General features: G+C 39.0%; 1 protein-coding gene across 6 annotated transcripts in view; it reads left to right on the top strand.

Moving 5' to 3' along the window:
- The window catches only part of b3galnt2 (beta-1,3-N-acetylgalactosaminyltransferase 2), a 58,779-nt gene that overhangs the window by 1,891 nt on the left and 37,850 nt on the right, over positions 1-19,038 (top strand). For 4 of the 6 annotated variants that reach the window (XM_060925488.1, XM_060925492.1, XM_060925493.1 and 1 more), the window contains exons 2-9: positions 1,311-1,443; positions 2,092-2,192; positions 4,161-4,348; positions 6,725-6,820; positions 10,924-11,034; positions 11,451-11,529; positions 13,640-13,823; positions 15,083-15,208. In XM_060925488.1, coding sequence (XP_060781471.1) covers positions 1,311-1,443; positions 2,092-2,192; positions 4,161-4,348; positions 6,725-6,820; positions 10,924-11,034; positions 11,451-11,529; positions 13,640-13,823; positions 15,083-15,208 — 1,018 coding nt within the window. The remainder of the gene's footprint in view (positions 1-1,310; positions 1,444-2,091; positions 2,193-4,160; positions 4,349-6,724; positions 6,821-10,923; positions 11,035-11,450; positions 11,530-13,639; positions 13,824-15,082; positions 15,209-19,038) is intronic. The other 2 variants (XM_060925489.1, XM_060925490.1) reach the window with 2 other exon arrangements.

Here is a 19,038-nt window from a genome sequence, read left to right as displayed (position 1 = left end):
GGAAGACTGCTGACTTGACAGTTGTCCAGAAGATGATCATTGACACCCTCCACAAGGAGGATAAGCCACAGAAGGTCATTGCTGAAAAGGTTGGCTGGAAAAGGTGCGCAAGCAACAGGGATGACCGCAGCCATGAGAGGATTGTCAAGAAAAGTCCATTTAAGAACTTGGGAGGGCTTTACAAGGAGTGGACTGAGGCTGGTGTCAGTGCATCAAGAGCCACCACACACAGACATCTTCAGGAAAGGGGCCATAACTGTCAGATTCCTAATATGAAACCTCTCCTGAACTAGAGACAATGTCAGAAGCATCTTACCAGGGCTAAGGAGAGAAAAAACTGGACTGTTGCTCAGTGGTCCAAAGTCCTCTTTTCAGATGAAAGTAAATTTTTGCATTTCATTTGGAAATCAAGGTTCTAAAGTCTGGAGGAGTGGAGAGGCCCGTGTTTGAAGTCCAGTGTGAAGTTTCTGCAGTCTGTGATTATTTGGGGTGCCATGTCATCTGCTGGTGTTGGTCCACTGTGTTTTATCAAGTCCAAAGTCAATGCAGCCGTCTATCAGGAGATTTTAGTCATGATTTATGCTCTCAGTCTTGTCACATGTTTATATAAAACATCAAATTGTGTGTGTGTGTGTGTGTGTGTGTGTGTGTGTGTGTGTGTGTATAAAAAATATGGTATCAGCAGGGATGTGTTTCCACTGGGGGGTTCCTACTAACTAATAGCATATCCAGGAGTATCATCTAAATCAGTGTGTTGGAAATCAGCATTTGACTGTTCACATTGAGCGCTAAATGACCATCAGGTAGGGGACCAAATCTGGATGTTCTTAAACGTTCAGTAACAAGGATTGTTATGATTGTTATAAACAATGTTTATAATGTCCTGGGAATATCCTATAGTTAATGTTGTTATTAAAATGCCCAAATAGGGATGTCTGCTTTTTGCTGGGGTTATCCAAAAGTAATGCACACCTTATGACCAATTAGAATCAAGAATTCAACCATGTAAATGTCACAATGAACAGTTAAAAAAGCATGAGGTGTCATTCATTAAAAAATTTAAATTTGTAATTGTTGGCAAATCACAGTAGTAAAGGAGACATACTATCTCTGACGTACAAACTCCAAAAACTACTTGAAATGATAAATTTACAGTTTGTTTAGCCTGTTTGTTCATCATAATTAATTAATTGATTGATTGTAGCTGCTTTTGCATTTAAAAAGCATCCTGAAAGTTTGGAATACTGTAGCACTGATTTCATTGAGGTAAATTAGGAGTGAGAACATAATTTACTATTAAAATGTGCAAGTGACAGGCAGCAGGAGGCTGGTGTATGAAGTTGTGGTTGGAGTTTTATCTGCTAGGCATCACCATGATCTGAGGCAAGCCATAAGAGGCACATGGATGGGGTATCTCAGAGACCACCCTGACTTCCAGAATCGGTGTGTATGTGTCTGTCTACTTTTTCTCCACCATATTGTATGGAGTTAGAATTTGCACAGAAGTTGCTAGGCATTAATTGGACTAAGTGTTGCTCTCCAACTTATGACATGCCCATAAAAATCAAAACCATATTTACAGGTAGCAATGTTTTTTGAAAATTAAAATGAACTTATGTTGTGGTCAGTCTGTGGTTTGTGTTTGTACAGTCTTAGTTAAACATGTTTATGTTCTTAGCTGTGTTTGAACAGAGATTTATTTAAACCCCTATGAGAACCATCATATGATAAAATGGTGATTTATAATTTTATTTATGAATAATTACTATTTAGGTGTAGTATCTCATATGTTGTAGATATAATGTGTTAAATTAAGTACTGGGGTAAGTGTCATGGAAATTCCCATGCATTCTTCTTCTCAGATTAACACAGCTTGAACCGCTTAATGTAGAAACTTCATTTTAAATTTAGATTTTTCTTTGCAAGCACTAGTATTTCCTTCAGGAAATGCAAATCTAGTGAATAGTTATAGGTATTAATAATATTAGCTATTTATTGTGTGTTATTACATTCAGTTTGTAACAGGATTAGGTATAAGATGTTTTAAAGCAGTGCTTTATCCACAGCTTAGACTTGTATATTATCTTAAAGGGTGCTGGTGAAATTTATCATTGGTAAACATGGCTGTGCAATACCTGAAGAAGATCGGGAGGACCCATATTCCTGCACCCTGCTCAACATCACAGAACCAGGTAAAGCACACCACATCATAAAAAAAAGCTTACAGACTGACATGGAGCACCATATAAAAGCCCATATGTTGTCTGAAAAATGGATCAGATGGAAACAGACGAATTTGACCTTTTCCCCCCACCCCCCAGGGGACTTGTCACTTGTTGTTAATCTCTTTTGGGTTGAGTGAGCATTGAAAGAAGAAAAGAAACGAAAGCACAACTTTATTCATCACACACTTGTGAAATTTCCTCTCTGAAATTAACCCATCTGAAGCAGTGAACACACACACGTGAGCAATGAGCACACACACATACCCAGAGCAGTGGGCAGCCATGCTAACAGCGCCCGGGGAGCAATTGGGAGTTAGGTGCCTCGCTCAAGGGCACCTCAGCCCAAGGCCATCCCATATTAACCTAACTGCATGTCTTTGAACTGTGGGGGAAACCGGAGCACCCGGAGGAAACCCACGCAGACACGGGGAGAACATGCAAACTCCACACAGAAAGGCTTTCACCGGCTGCTGGGTTCGAACCTTCTTGCTGTGAGGCGACCATGCTAACCACTACACCACCGTGCTGCGCTGTTGTCGCTAGTAAGCATGTACTGTATGTACTATATGCTTTTATTTATTTATTTATTTATTTATTTATTTATAGTTCCAATGAGAGATACCCTTCTCACAGTGGTCTAAATGTGACAGCATATGATTTACTATTTATATACAATTTACTTTTGTAAATCATCTATAAATTTTGAAAATTGTTTGGTTGATGTGCCAGACTTTGTATTACCTTTGGATATAAGGCACCAAAGATCTCTGCTAATTCCTTCCAAGCTTTATTTTTCTTTGTAATGCCTCTACATACAAGGGAGTTTGCAGGAAGGTAGAAAAGCATTTTACAGTGGGGGTACTGGAATTTTAAATGTAGACTGCCTTTCAGATTTTTCACGTGTAGGTCATAAAAAGAATTTTACCTGATGCCCAATTATTTTTGTTTAGTGGACCGAAAGCTACTGAATTTGAATCACAGACTGCCAATTTTATTAGTCCCCCCCCCCGAACATTTAATGAATTTAGGGCCACATGGCCCTAAATTCTCCGCTATTTTTTCCTGCTTCATCATGACCCAATTCAAGATACTACATCATGCTTCGCATGGCAGGCTTTCCGCAAGGCATTGTGGGATACACATTTGAAGCAGGAGAGAAAAATGGAGGAAGCGAATGAAACGTGAAAGACCGATTACAGTAATGGAAAGCAAGGAGAAAAGATGTTATGTTGCGAAGGAAAAGAAACGCAGGACCAAACTAATAAATATCGATGGTCACCGAGCACCTCGGTGTGATCAGCTGTTTGTTTAGTGACAGAATGATGTAACTGTCAGTGCAAGGTCAAGGTAAACCTGTAGATGGCAGTAATGCAACACTGTGGATGCCAGCTGCCGTAAAACCCAAAAGAAGAAGGTAAACCTGTGCATGCGCACACGGACTTCCTCTGTCTGCTTGACTGCGCAAAGCAAGGAATTTCATGCATATTATTTGCTAGGGTATCCTCTCAAATTAAATAACTTCCCAGCCACAAAATGTCCTGGTGTTTTGGGTTTCTTTTTGTTTTTTAAGATGTTGCAGAAATTAACATATATCACAATGACCAAATTTCAGAGGGAGCTAAATTTTACTGATTTTATGAAATTGAAAAGCCATATAGCTTTAAGCAGCACACATATGTACTGTTTAATTGCTTTTTTTCCATGAGGATGTGAGAAGTAGGAGCATGAGAGGCCTATTCTCTCTAAACAGCCATACTGTTTCTCATTGATTTTGATGTCTGCTCTATAAGAGCTCTTTCTAAACATGTTATAATTATAATGTACCAGCAGTATAAAGTGTTCTGTCTGTTTGTATGCATTTTATCTCATTCTTATCTAGACATAAACTCTTAATCAGCAGCAGGTTTTAAATTCTAACCGCTTTCATTCTTATAGCGCACTTGCAGGATGTGACCATCCTAAGCAAACCTGATGCTTTGGTGCCATCTGATGTCTCAGCTATATGTTTGGATTTTAAGGTCCTCCACCCTGTAGTAATCACGCAACTGGGTGTATTTCCAAATGGCCCACTGAAAGATTTCAGGGGTAATGTCACAGTAAAGTTATTCCCAGTGGACCAAAAGGTAAGAATATTGTGAGGTAATTTAAGTTAGTATTATCAAAAATGTGAGAGTTTTGAGATGCAAGTGAAGAGATTCTCGATTCTGCCTGGCCCAACGCAGCTCTGCCAGTAGTTTATAATTTATAGTTATGTGCTCATTCTCCATATGTTATTATTAATACTTTCTGTAGTATCAGCTTATTCACAAGGTATATATATGTGGTGGGCACTCCACATAGTCTAAGCCTTTGATTCAATCACCAGACCTTAACTCAGTTGAGCATGCATTTCACCTCCTGAAAAAGAGACTAAAGGGAAAACCCCTCAAAAAAAACAACTGATAGAAGCTGTGGTACAAGCCTGGAAAAGCATCTTAAAAGAAGAATGCAACAGTTTGGTGATTTTGGTGGGTTGGCGACTTGATGCAGTTATTGCAAGCAAGGGATATGTAACCAGATATTAAGTAATTAAAATTATTTACTTTAAGAATATGTTCCTCTTCTTTTGCTCACCTAAAACTGGGTGGTATGCCACCAAAGGTGACATGTTCTAAGTTGTTTACCACATCTAAATGTAAATATCAGGAAACAAAAGCTGAAATTCTGATCCATCATCTCATTCATATTTGGATCTCAAACCCAGATGTCTTCAGTGCTCATAGGGTAACAGACCTATAAATTGCCAAGATTAATGCAGTATTTGACTTGCCTCTGAAGTGGGAACTCTGAATTACTTCATTTTCAACCTCAGTGCTTTCAAGCATGGGAAATAACTATGATCTTTTTTTAAGCAACAAGCTAGCCAGCTAACTGTGATGAGGGTGACGCATAGCGTCCTCCCTTAAAACAGCAAGTTGTATAGTCAAGGTTCTAGATTCAACAAGCTCATATGCCTGTATGTTGATTGATCTTAAGCAAGTATATACACTCACTGGAAATTTATTAGGTACACCTTGCTAGTACCAGGTTGGACCCACTATTGCCTTCAGAACTGCCTTCATTCTTTGTGGCATAGATTCAATAAAATGCTAGAAACATTCCTCAGAGATTTTGGTCCATATTGACATAATAGCGTCACGCGGTTGCTGCAGATTTGTCGGCTGCACATCCATGATGTGAATCTCCCGTTCCACCACATCCCAAGGGTGCTCTATTGGATTGAGATCTGGTGACTGTGGAGGCCATTTGAGCACAGTGAACTCATTGTCATGTTCAAGAAACCAGTTTGAGATGATTTGAGCTTTTTAACATGGCTGGAAGTAGCCATTAGAAGATGGGTACACTGGTCATAAAGGGCTAGATATGGTCAGCAACAATACTCAGGTAGGCTGTGGCATTTAAATGATGCTCAATTGGTTCTAAGGGGCCCAAAGTGTGCCAAGAAAATATACCCCACACCATGACACCACCACCAGCCTGAATCATTGATACAGGGCAGGATGGATCCATGTTTTCATGTCATTTACACGAAATTCTGACCCTACCATCTGAATGTCGCAACAGAAATTGAGACTCATCAGACCAGGCAATGTTTTTCTAACCTCCTTTTGTCCAATTTTGGTGAGCCCATGCGAATTGTAGCCTCAGTTTCCTGGTCTTGGCTAGCAGGAGTGGTACCGGTGTGGTCTTCTGCTACTGTAGCCCATCTGATTCAAGGTTAGACATGTTGTGCATTCAGAGATGGTCTTCTGCATACCTTGGTTGTAACAAGTGGTGATTTGAGTTACTGTTACCTTTCTATCATCTCAAACCAGTCTGGCCATTCTCCTCTGACCTCTGACATCAAGGCATTTTTGCTCAGAGAACTGCCACTCGCTGGATATTTTCTCTTTTTCGGACCATTCTCTGTAAACTCTAGTGATGGTTGTGTGTGAAAATCCCAGTAGATCAGTAGATCTGAAATACTCAGACCAGATAGTCTGGCACCAACAACCATGCCACTTTCAAAGTTGCTTAAATCACCTTTCTTCCCTCAGTTTGAACTTCAGTAGGTCGTCTTGACCATGTACATGCCTGAATGCATTGAGTTGATGCCATGTGATTAGCTGATTAGGTATTTGCATTAACATGCAGTTGAACAGGTGTACCCAATGAAGTGGCTGGTGAGGGTACAACATGATTTTATTTAAAGTTAAGAAATTACTTTGTTCACTGTTCATACTGTGAGCAGCCGTGTTGATTTGATGTTACTTGCTGAACTCAGAGTTGAGGGTTTAATTTCTTTCCATTTCCTATTTGGAAGTCAGGAATTCTGAGTTTTGACCCTTGGTCAAATTCAGAACTAACGCAGCAGCTGTGGACAGATATATAAACATTTTTATGTAACAGTTTATTTCTATAAATTCTCCCACTGAAACTGTATTAGATTTAGATGTGTGGGTGTGTATCATTCTGTACAGGAGCCTGTTGTTACTGCTTACCTTACTGCCCTGAGTCCAGGTGTCTATGTGGAGGGGATCTGGTATAAAGCTGTGGAACAGTTCATTTTGCCCAAGGTAGGGGGAGTTAATAGGGAAGTATAACAGTGTAAAAAGGTATTAACAGTAGTTTATGTTGTCCATAATCATTACAATGAAATGTCAGTTATATCTAAGGGAATTAAATGGATAATCTCGAATACTGTAGATTTACTTTATTAGAACTTCTGCTGTAATCATAACGACTGTCCTATGTTCAATCCAAGGCTCCATTTCACAGTATGCTCATAATGAGCATCCTTTCAACACCCTGTATTAATTTTAAATCTACCTGGGTCCAACTGTAAGCTTGTACAATAAATATCTCTGACTTACAGTTAAAATAGCAGGTCACATTAGCCCTGCTTTCATGAACACAAGGACCTGCTCAAGAAGCTTCATGATGTTAGGAGGAAAAAAGATGGAGAAATATATTAAAACATCTGCAAAGCTTTGAACCTTCTTAGGAGCACTGTAAAATCCATTGTAACAAAGTGGAAAAAAACATGCCACAATTCAGACCCTATGAAAATCAAGCAAACTGAGTGCTCAGGCAAGAAGGTTAATTGTTAGAAGTGTCCACAATTAACAGCTCCATTACTTTCTGTAGGCACAGTACACATTTTAGACTTTATTATAACTGAATTTGGAGTGAGTGAGTTTACTATTCTTTTTCATTACAAGGAAACATGTTGGTACACTTCAACTAGAACAGAATGTGGTAATCGTCCGTACACGATTTGAAAAAAACACTGGGTTACTTTAACTATGTTTATGCCTGGTCCAAGTTATAGTGCACTGATTCTGACTTTCACTATTTTGTTGTATAGTATGAACAGTGGCAAGAAAAAGTAAGTGAACCATTTGGAATTACCTGAATTTTTGTATAAATTTATCTTAAGATATGGCATGAGCTTCATCTATAACTCCAAATCAGAAAAAGTTGGGACAGTATATTGAAACTAAAACTGAAAACAATGATGGGCAAATAATCTTTGACTTATTTTGCATTCAAAACAATACAGCAGCACATTATTTGATGTTTTACCGTATGAAATTTTTTTTCCAAAATAAACACTTATTTCAATTTTGATTCTTGCAACACATTTTAAAAACATTGGTACGGTAAAGCATTTACCACTTTGTAATGTTGCCATTCCTTCTTGCAACACTTAAAGATGTTTAGGGACTGAAGACACCAAGTGATGAAGCGTTTCAAGTGTTTTGTTCCATTCTTCCTGCAAACAGGTCTTAATGTGTGCAACAGTGCAGAGTTGTCGTCGTCATATTTTTCGGTTCGTAATTCACCACAGATTCTCTATCGGGGACAGTTACCCTCTTCTTCTGCAGCTATGCCTTTGTAATGTGTACAGAATGTGGTTTTGCATTGTCTTGAAGGCAGCATATGTTGCTCCAAATCCTCAATGTACTTTTCTGCATTAATGCAGCCATCACAGAAATATGTTTCCTTTGCCAAGGGCACTGACATAACCCCATACGATGACAGGACTTGGCTTTTAGACTTGTTTGGTAACAGTCTGGATGGTCCTTTTCATCTTTGGTCTGGAGCATATGGCATCCATTTCTTACAAAAAAAGACCTAGAATACTGATTCATCTAACCACAGTACATGTTTCCAGTGTATGATGGTCCAGCCCAAATGCCTCCGAGCCCAGTGAAGTCGACATCGCTTCTGGACACCCATTTACATAAGCCTTCTTTTTTGTGAAATAAAGTTTTAACTGGCATTTGTGGATGTAACTCTGTATTGTAGTGCTTGACAAAGGTTTGCCAAAGGAATCCCAAGCCCGTGTGGTTATATCGGCTATAAATCTATAGTATGAATCTATATAGTGAATGTTCTTGATGCAGTGCTGTCTGAGGGATTGGAAATCACTGGTGTTCAGCTGAGGCTTGCACCCTTCCCCTTTATGTACCGTAATTCCTCCAGGTTCCTTGAATCGTTTAATGACCTTATGCACCGTAGAAGGTAATGTATCCAAATCCCTTCTTATCTTTCTTTGGGAAACATTGTTTTGAAACATTTCAATAATTTTCTCATAAATTTGACAACCTGGAGATCCATCTTTGCTCCTCAAAGACTAGGCCTTTCTTTTATATTGCTGTATCCTATCATGATTGCAATTACTTGTTGATATCACCTGTTTAAAATCACATCAATGTTTAATTGTTTTGCCTCATTACTAGCCCTAAATTGCCCCTTTCCAACATTTTTTTGGAATGTCTTGCAGGCCTGAAACGCAGGAATGGATGTACATTAACAAATTAAATGAAGTTGACCAGACAAAACATGAAGTATCTTGGTTTCATACTGTCTGCAATGAAATACAGGTCAAAGTAAATTTAGAAATCACTTTTTTAATTTACATTTTCCATACTGTCCCAACATTTTCTGATTTGCAATTATAAGTTACAGTAACAAACAAACACAATCTGTTTTAACTAATAACATGCAAACAATTTTAATGTTTCATGTCTTTATTGAACACGCCTAGTTAATATTCACAGGGCTTGTGGAAAAAGTAAGTGAACTCTTGGATTTGGTAACTGGTCAAATCTCCTTTGGCAGATTTGACCAGTTACCAAACAAGTGCTTCTGACGGACCAGACCTGCACAAATGTTCAGGAGGATATTTTTTTTTGGACAATTCTTCCTTACAGAACTGTTTCAGCTGAGCTATATTTTTAGGATATCTGGGCACCACCCCAAAAGGCAGATTTTCCTTTTTTAAAATTTTTGTTTTTTGTTTTTTTTAAAGCCATTCTGTCATAGATTTAGGGTCATTGTCCTGCTGCATCACCCAACTTTTATTGAGCTTCAGCTGGCAGACAACCACCCTTACATTATCCTGTAGGATACCTTGATAAACTTGAGAATTTATTTTCCCCTTGATGATGACAATCTGTCCAGGCCCTCAGGCAGCAAAGCACCCCCAAGTCATGATGCTCCCTTCACCATTGGAATGATGTTTTCATGTGCCTTTTTAGGCCATACCTAGTGCCATGTTCTTCCTGAATAATTAATTCTTCATTTAATTAATCCAGAAAATCTTTTCCCAGTCTTGTTTTGGAGTGTCAAGGTGCTCTTTGGCAAATTTCAGGCATGCTGCAAAGTGGTTTGTGGGGTGTTTTTATTTATTTATTTATTTATTTATTTATTTTTGCACAGCAGTTTTCCTCTGTGGTATCTTGCCATGGACACCCTGTCTGTTCAATGTTTTGTTTGTGGTAGACTCATGAAGAGAGATATTAGCTAGTTCCAATTATTCTTTCAAGCCTTTAGCTAAAGAAGAGCCTATGGTGGTTCTTTACCTTCTTGAAAATACTGCATTGAGCCTTTGAAGTAACCTTGGCTGGGCACCAATTTCTAGAGAGACTAGCTACAATACTAAATTATCTCACTTGTCTAAATGTGGACTGATTAAATATCGAAACTCCTTGATATTGCTTTGTAACCCTTTCTAGCTTTCCTGTATGCAAATCAGCAACTCTTGGTCTTGGGTCTTCTGAGATCTTTCTTTTGTGAGGCATAGTTCACATCAGCAGATGCTTCTTATGAATAGGAAACTCAAAATATTTGAGTGTCAAAGTAGCTCTTACCCACATCTCCAAACTCATTTCATTGATTGGATTCCAGATTTGCTAATTCCTGACTTCAGTTAGCTTTTGTTGAGGTCATTAGCCTAGGGATTCACATACTTTTTTTTTTTTTTCCAGTATTGATGTCTTCAATATGAACAAGAACAAGGTAATAATTTATTATTGTGTTATTAGTTAAAACAGATTGTGTTTGTTCATAATTGTTATTTAGATGATCAGACCATTTTTTAAAAATAAATTTCTACATAAATGGAGGTAATTCCAAAGGGTTCACTTACTTTTTCTTGCCACTGTATAGTTTGGCTTATAAATAATTATTCATTGGGTTCATGCTTCAGTCACTGATTGGTGTTTCTCTCCAATCATATCAGCAGACTGTGTCATGCATAGACATTCAAACACTATCATGCAATATCTGATAGAGAAAATGCTTTTATTGATTTATAGCCAGGTTTGCATTTTTCATTTTAACAGAGGCTGAATGCCATGATATTTTCAAAAACAGTGTCACATGTATACAGGGTTTTGAGGGTAATCTGATATGGGAGAGCCAGGAACCGACAGGCTTGATGACTCTCAATGTGTCCAAGGTTCAGCTCAACACTGGTGGAGGAGTGATCAAGTTCGGACCTGTAAGCACAGCTCCGGTTTTTTTTTTCCAATGAGTGTTCATTTGTTGCTTTGGGTGACTAACTGATCTTCAAATACCTTTGTTCAGTACCATTACAATAATCTGTTTCATTACACTGCAAAAAATTGAAAACTGAATTTGAGGAGAAAATTACTTAATACTAGTGAAATTATCTTGCTGTGTGGACAGATATTTTTACTTGATAAGACAGCTTGGAATAAGTTGGTTGCAATCTCGAACTAGGTTTAATAATCTCAGAATTGGTGTCTTGTATTCTTCTAATAGGAAATGCTAGATCGTTTCAACTATTTTCAAGATATTTTCACTTGCTAAGATATCATTTTTTGCAGTGTGTATACCTGTAAAGAATTTTCCTCAGCTGTTAAAGATAATTAAAAACTCTTGTTTATTTTTCAGATAGAAGAGGGCACCCTGCCTCACAGAAATGCACATGGTTTTCCCGGACTAGCCGGAGGATTCATTTTCTCCATTTATGGTACTTTCATCAACAGTTCTTGTGAAATTATCTTTGTTTTTTGACAGCTTTTATCAAAAGGTTTTAAATATTTTCACAGGCCACAAAGTTTGCCCAGTCTTCACCAAACTTGGCACAGGTGATCTTTGGACCAAGTCTCACAAAAGTTTTCAGATGGATTTTTGATTTTCAAAACTGTTTGTCTGTGCCAGCCAGTCAAATTTGGCAGCAAAGCCACTAAACAGGAAATGAGGGCATATCTCAGAAATGTTTTGATATGTTGACTCCAAACTTGGTATATGGACTTGGGACACCTTACTGAGCATGCAGAGACTCAGATTGTTGGTGCACCCACGTCTAAGACGCACTATTTCGAATAACGAACGCATTGTCGAGAGGGGCAGGGGCCAATATGGACGCGAGCATTTTATACCCTATTTGGAACGTTTCGTGGCGTATTACTTGACTTCATGGTCTCAATATCGAAAATCTTGCACAAATATGCAACTTCCAACATAATTATCTGGATATTCAACAGATTTCAGCATCGGATGAATTTGTTTTGACTGCTGCCATATTGAATATACGTTGGACCCGTTCGTGTATTTACGCCGCCCTGTTTGTAGCGTCCCAAGCGAGTAAAACCTGATCCAAGTCTCTCACTAGGTGGCGTCTTACGGTCTATGTACGAATATTCGAAAGAGACAAGAAAACATGGATAAAAAAAAAAGAAAAAATACATCTATTTTGTCATTCTTTGGCAGAAAGAGAGTACATTCACCTGAAAAAACTGATACCCCTGATACCCAAGGTAATTAGTCATACTAAATTTACAACAACTACTACTGCAACATCAACTACTACAACAGCAACCACTACTACTACCACTGCCACTACCACTGGTGACTACTACTACTATAGACCTACACCAAACTGAAAACAAGTTAATAAAATAAATTAATGAAATTAGAAGTAGAGATGATTAGAGACCAGCAGAATTAGACCGTCACAGCATGCAAAAAACAAACCCACTCTTGTGCTATAATTTACAAGGAGGAGATAATATAGATGTGATATATAGTGGCCTGTGGTTGAATTCCAAAATATTGCCACTGATTAAACAATATCTCAATATATTTGGTTGAAGCATTGATTTTTGTCATCTACATTGCTTCATATGGCTTCTAATACCAAAAAAAAAAAACAGAATTGAGAAGAAAAAAACAGCCCCTGGGCTGCCCCAGCTGTTCATTGGGCTCGCTTTGCTCACTAGGTTTGCTTCAACTGAAGGATAATCACTGGGCCCCCCATTGTAGAAATGGGCCCCTGTTTTTTCCCAGGAGGGGCCCTGTGGGCCCCTTGACCTGCAAAACAATCTGAGTCTCTGAGCATGTGTTTTAAAAAATAAATAAATAAATAAATAAACTGGTGGCATTTGTTGACTGGGGCTCTGCAATAAGCATAAACAACTTGTTGCCCTGTAAGTGCTGGTGTGTTTCTCTTAACAAAAGTGATTCTTGTGTGAGGTGATACTATGGGAGATTCCAAAGATGAGACATGACAAGTTATCATGCAACTTTAATTTATACAGCCACCTTTTTTTTTTTTAATGAAAAACTTTCACAGGCCACAAATTATATCCAGTATTTATCAAATTTGACAGAGATGATCTTCAGACCAAGATTCATAAAAGTTATTAGATAGATTTCATTTTCAAAAGCGTTCATCCACTACAGTCTGTTGGAATCGGGGCAAATCCCCAAACAGGATGTGAGGTCATATGAGTTATACCCAATCTTTGGTCTAATGAAATAAAGCTTGCTATCAGTGCTTATAGCCACACTTTTTTTTAAAATGATCAGATTAAGTTGCCATTGCAATTCTGCCCTGCTGGGCAGCATGCCATCTCATTGCTGCTTGCATCTATATTTTTCTATTAAAGGTGTATGTTGTTCAATCATTCTGCCACAGAAAAAGAACTGTTCACAGAAATCATTGAAAGCCCAATATTGCCATGGTATTTGTGTCCATGATGAGTGTATGTAGACTTCTGATGGCAACTGTATTTACCAAATACTCCACTCTGTGCCTCAGTGTATTATCTCACCCTCTTGCTTGTTCTGCCTCTTAGATGTGGAGGGACTGAAGACACAGCTGCGTGGCCGTGTAGACAGACAGCAGGCTCATGAGGCCAGGCTCAGAGAGGAAGAAAAAGCCTTGCAGGAGGAGAGTCATACATATGGGGACATTGTTTTTGTTGATGTTGTGGACACATACAGAACTGTGCCTTATAAACTGCTGTACTTTTACAAATGGTGAGTGCATTGGTTATTATCTCTGAGTAACGCCATAGATTTGAAATTATTTCAGTATAATTGAATTATTACAAAGTGCTAAGTAACTAGTTTGTTTATCCTTTGTCAAGGCCACGGATGAGGGATAGCTGATTTGAAGTTTGTGTTGAACATTTCCAAAACTTAGACTTTTGATTTAATCCATTGCACATAGTAACTGCTCTTTTTAAAGACCCTGTCCTGAGACTTTTTGAAGACTTTACTATTTTGGAAAACTTAGTTTTATGTCTGACTTTTACAAAGTGCGGACACTGGAAAGTCATAATTGAAAATCTCACAGAAAACGTCATCATATCAACAATTACAGACATTTATAAAATGTTTGTGTGGAGAGTCCACCATACAAATCCCTGTGTAGGTTGATAATAGGTTGCATTAATATCTAGTGTATTAATAAGTATAATAACACACATTTAATATAAACCTTACAGCCTGAACTACTGTCAGACCTGCTGTTGTAGAAAGTTAATAAACATGTTCTGACCAATAAAAGTAGAAAACTCAACATTACTGTGGTTTAAAGAAAGTTGAAAACACTCAGAAGAGGCTGGGGCTTTGAGGGATAATACTAACCAGTAAACCTCTTCAAGTACGCTCAGTTGATGAGTATATGCTGTTATATTCACTTTCTATCTTCACATTATATTCATCTTTAAAAATCCACTTTATATGGCCAAAGGTTTGTGAACACCTGACCATCACCCCTATATATGGATTTTCTCCAAATTGTTGCCACAAAGTTGGTAGCACACAGTTGCATAGGATGACTTTCTATTCTGTGGCATTAAAAGTTCATTGAAACTAACATGTTCCAGCATGATGATGCTCCTGTGCACAGTGAGGTCCATGAAGACATGCCAAGGTTGGAGTGGATGAACTTGAATGGACTGCATAGACCTCTGAACTCAGTCCCACTGAACATCTTTGGAATAAAATGGAATGCCAGCACCTAAAATAAATAAAATAAAATCAGTGCCTGACTTCACTAATGCTCTTGGGGCCTTAAGGGCAAATCTCCATAGTCATGCTCCAGAATCTACTGGAAAGCCATCCCAGACGAGTAGAGGTTAATATAAGAGGAAAGGGGAGACTAAATCTGGAATGGGATGTTCAAAAATCACACGGGTGTTATGATCAGGTGTCCACAAACTTTTGGCCATATAGTGTATCAGCAGCTTTTAAAATGTAAAGTTTGTAATGATGGTTTGTGAATTTTTGAGGGCGATAAGGAATGCTGACTTCAGTCTGCTCCTGAAGACAGATGATGATTGCTATATCAACGTGGATGAAGTATTAATGAAAATTGACCACAAGAGCCTGATGCGCAGCAATCTGTGGTGGGGAAAGTGAGTACATTGTGGACCTTATAGACATTAATAGGTTGCATTAATATCTAATAACCAGTTCTTAAAATGGTAAGCAGAAATTCCTGTAAGAAATTAGGCAAAATATTACATCCCCAAACAAGGAAAATGTTGGGATATGTAAAAATTTAAATTAAACCTGGGGGGAAAAATATTTGTAAATTATCATTCAAAACAACACAGCAGCACATTATTTGATGTTTTCCTTGTGATTATTTTTTTTAAATTAACGCTTCGATTTTGATTCTTGCAACACATTTTTTAAAAATTGGGATGGTAAAGCATTTACTACTTTACCAGTGTAATGTTGCCACTGCTTCTCACAACACTTAAAAGATATTTAGAGACAGAAGACATAGAGTGATGAACTGTTTCAGGTGTTTTGTCCCATTCTTCTTGCAAACAGGTCTTAAGGTGTGCAACAGTATGGGGTTATTGTCATATTTTTTGTTTTAAAATATGCCACACGTTTTCTATTGGGGACAAAGGGGACAGATACCCTCTTCTTTCACCAGCCATACCTTTGTAATGTGTGCAGAATGTAGTTTTTCCTTGTCTTTTTGAAATATCCTTGGAAAACTTCTTGTATTGAAGGCAGAATATGTTGCTCCAAAATCTCAATATATTTTTCTGCATTAATGCTATCATCACAGAAGTGTAAGTTACCTTTACCTTTCTTTTTGAATTGGGAGTTCATTTCTTACCAAAAAAACAAAAACAAACACCCCAAACCCTGGAATAATTATATGTCTGACCACAATGCACATTTCCAGTGTGTGATGGTCCAACACAGATGCCTCTGAGCCCAGAGAAGTCGATGGTGCTTCTGGACACCAGTTAATGTAAGGCTTTTTTTTTTTTTCACAGTAAAGTTTTAACTGGCATTTGTGGATGTAACTCCGTATTGTAGTGCTTGGAATGTGCTGCAAGCCTGAAATGCAGGAATGGATGTATATTAACAAATTAAATGAACTTGACCAGACAAAACATGAAATATCTTGGGTTCATGCTGTCTGTAATGAAATACAAGTCAAAGTACATTTGAAATCACTTTTTTTTTAATTTGCATTTTACATACCATCCCAACTTTTTCTGAGTTGGGGTTGTAGATTGTTCATTCATTCATCTTCAGTAATTGATTTATCCTAGTCAAGATAGCAGTGGATCCACAACCTGTCCTGGGAACACTGGGTATGAAGCAGGACAGTATTTACTTTGGATAGGACACCAGTCCGTTACAGGGCACCATGCACATACACGCTGAGCATACTAATTCAAACCTAGGGGCAATTTGGAATAACTACTGACGTTTTTTGGGTGGTTAGAGGAAATTCATGGACTTGGACAATGAGGGAGCATGCACAGAAACTTTACACAGACTGTAACCTGAGCTCAGGATCTAACTGGGGGCCCTGGAGTTGTGAGGTGGCATTTCCCACTGCACCATTGTGCCATCCCATGTTAAATTGCACCAGACCTGTTTCCTCATTCTTGTAACAATACACTAATAACACAATTATAAAAATTATGATTCGTGTTTATTTCAGGAGTTGGGAAGCTATTCAGCATGCAGTGCCACTTGCATGTAGGTATGAAACAGATACCGATTTCATGGTAAACTAGGGTCAAATTCCCAGCGGTTAAATATTACTGTTTCAAATTTTACCGTGGTTTGAAAAGCTCATGTTAAATACTGTCCAGCATCAACAGTTACTAACAGTCTCCCAATAATCCTATGTAAATTCTGCATACGTCAGCCATTTTTGGATGGTGTTTTAGTCTCCATCCTCCAAACCCATGTGTACACATGATCCATGAGTAGAAAACACCTGTTTTGTGCGCCTTTATTATGTGCATGCACAGGTTTTTTTTATGCCATATTTTTGGCTCCGGTCATTGGCCCGTTCCAGTCAACACTACAGTTTTTTAAAAAAATCATGGCTCTTGGAAACTGACTTGGTTGCGAAAGAGGTTCAGTGTAAAAGTTTCTAAGGCTTTGAAAGTATGGGAATACTTAAATAGCAGTACTAGCATAATACACGTGCTCACCAGAAAAGACAGAAAAGACAAAACCACTGTTGTCAGTAACAGCGCTGAAAAGCTGAGTTCAGAGCAGCCTCCAAACATGGCCGCTCCGGACTACACTTCCCAAGTGCCACAGTACCCTTTGTCACCAGAATTCTAACCTCAACACCTGTCTCTAATTTACCGGCAAGCACCTTCCCTATATAAACTCAGCTCTCACACTCTGACTTTGTAAAGTATTGTTCTGTGTCCCCGTGTCTGACTTTACCGAGCTGTTTGACTATCTGCCTGACTTCCCCGTTATTGAACTCTGTTTATTTCTGACTTCTCTCGCCTGATCTCTGATATTCTGTTCACTGACTGACTGACCCTTGCCTGTCCCTGACTATGTCTCCAGTTTCCCAATTTGACTTTGTTTACAGTTTGCGACGCACTCGCTCTCCCCTATGTTTGCAGCCGTAAGTGCCTGCACCCTGACAGGGTACTTCACCATCAGTGGATGCAGCAGAGGAAGCCAAGCAAACTGTGATTTAATGTCTGTTAGAACACTAGCAGTTGACCAGTGATCTCAACACCAGGGTGTCGCAACTCACTGCTGTCATGTCGCAGGCCATCCTCACACACCCCTCATCTTCCGCTGGTGCTTCTCAGATGATTCCACAACCTGAAAAGTATTCGGCTGAAGTGTCTACAAGGGATTCCTGCTCCAATGCTCCCTGTATTTCTCCGCTCTCACAGGAGCCACAGAATAACAGAAGATTGCTCAATTCATCAGTCTCCTTTCAGGCAAGGCTTTACAGTGGGCTAGCGCTATGTGGAAGCTTGGGAGTGAACATACTGTCTCCTATGACTGGTTCATATTGCTTTTTAAGCAAGTGTTTGATCATCAGCCTGAAGGAGTTGAAGTCAGTGAGAGCTTGTTGACCATCAGACAGGGTGATAGGAGAGTTGCTGAATATGCGCTGGACTTTCACACACTGGCCACTGGTAGTGGTTAGAACGAGCCAGCATTAAAAGCCACATTTCATCAAGGTCTATGCCCTGAAGTGCTCAGGACCTGCCGTGACGAACATCTCTCCTCTCCCTTGATTCCCTGATTTGATCTGGCTATTCATCTGGATCACCTCACCAAGAACAGACTTTCATTACAGCCACCTCCAGCACCCTCTCCTACTTTGGCCTCCCCAGCTCCCATGGAGGTCTCTCACACTTGCTTACAACAGTCTGAGAGAGACAGGAGATGCCACGAGGGCCTCTGTTTCTACTGTGGTGAGTCCAGTCATCAGATTGTTAAGTGCCCTGTTCACCCACCATGGGAGAATCAGACACGCCAAGTAACCAGTTCCGAAACCATTCACAAGTCTTACTCATTTAAGGTACCTGTTGTGTTAAAACTGCCAGACTCTACCCAGATTTCATAGACTCTGGGGCAGAAGGAAATTTAATCAGCAGCTCGATCATCCAGAAATTCCACTTGTCCACTGACAAACTCCAAAGACCAATCAAATTAAAAGCCATCAACAGAGGTCCCATCGGTAGTGGGCTTGTTACTGCGTGCATGTCACCCCTTGAAATTCAGGTGGGGCAATCCACTCTGAGCTCATTTCCCTGTTTGTCACCCATACTGCCCATCATGACTTTATTTTGGGATTTCCGTGGCTTCAGCTTCACAATCCTTTAATATCTTGGCAATAAAAATAAATCCTCCAGTGGTCCCTGTCTTGTTTCCAGAACTGCTTGAAAGTTCCCCAGCTTGTGGTCGCTTCTACCTCTGTGGAGAGCCCTCT

Source organism: Neoarius graeffei, chromosome 7, assembly GCF_027579695.1.
Source record: "Neoarius graeffei isolate fNeoGra1 chromosome 7, fNeoGra1.pri, whole genome shotgun sequence".
NCBI lineage: Eukaryota > Metazoa > Chordata > Actinopteri > Siluriformes > Ariidae > Neoarius > Neoarius graeffei.
Note: the sequence above shows the minus strand (reverse complement) of the source record. Positions and strands in the feature narration are given on the sequence as shown.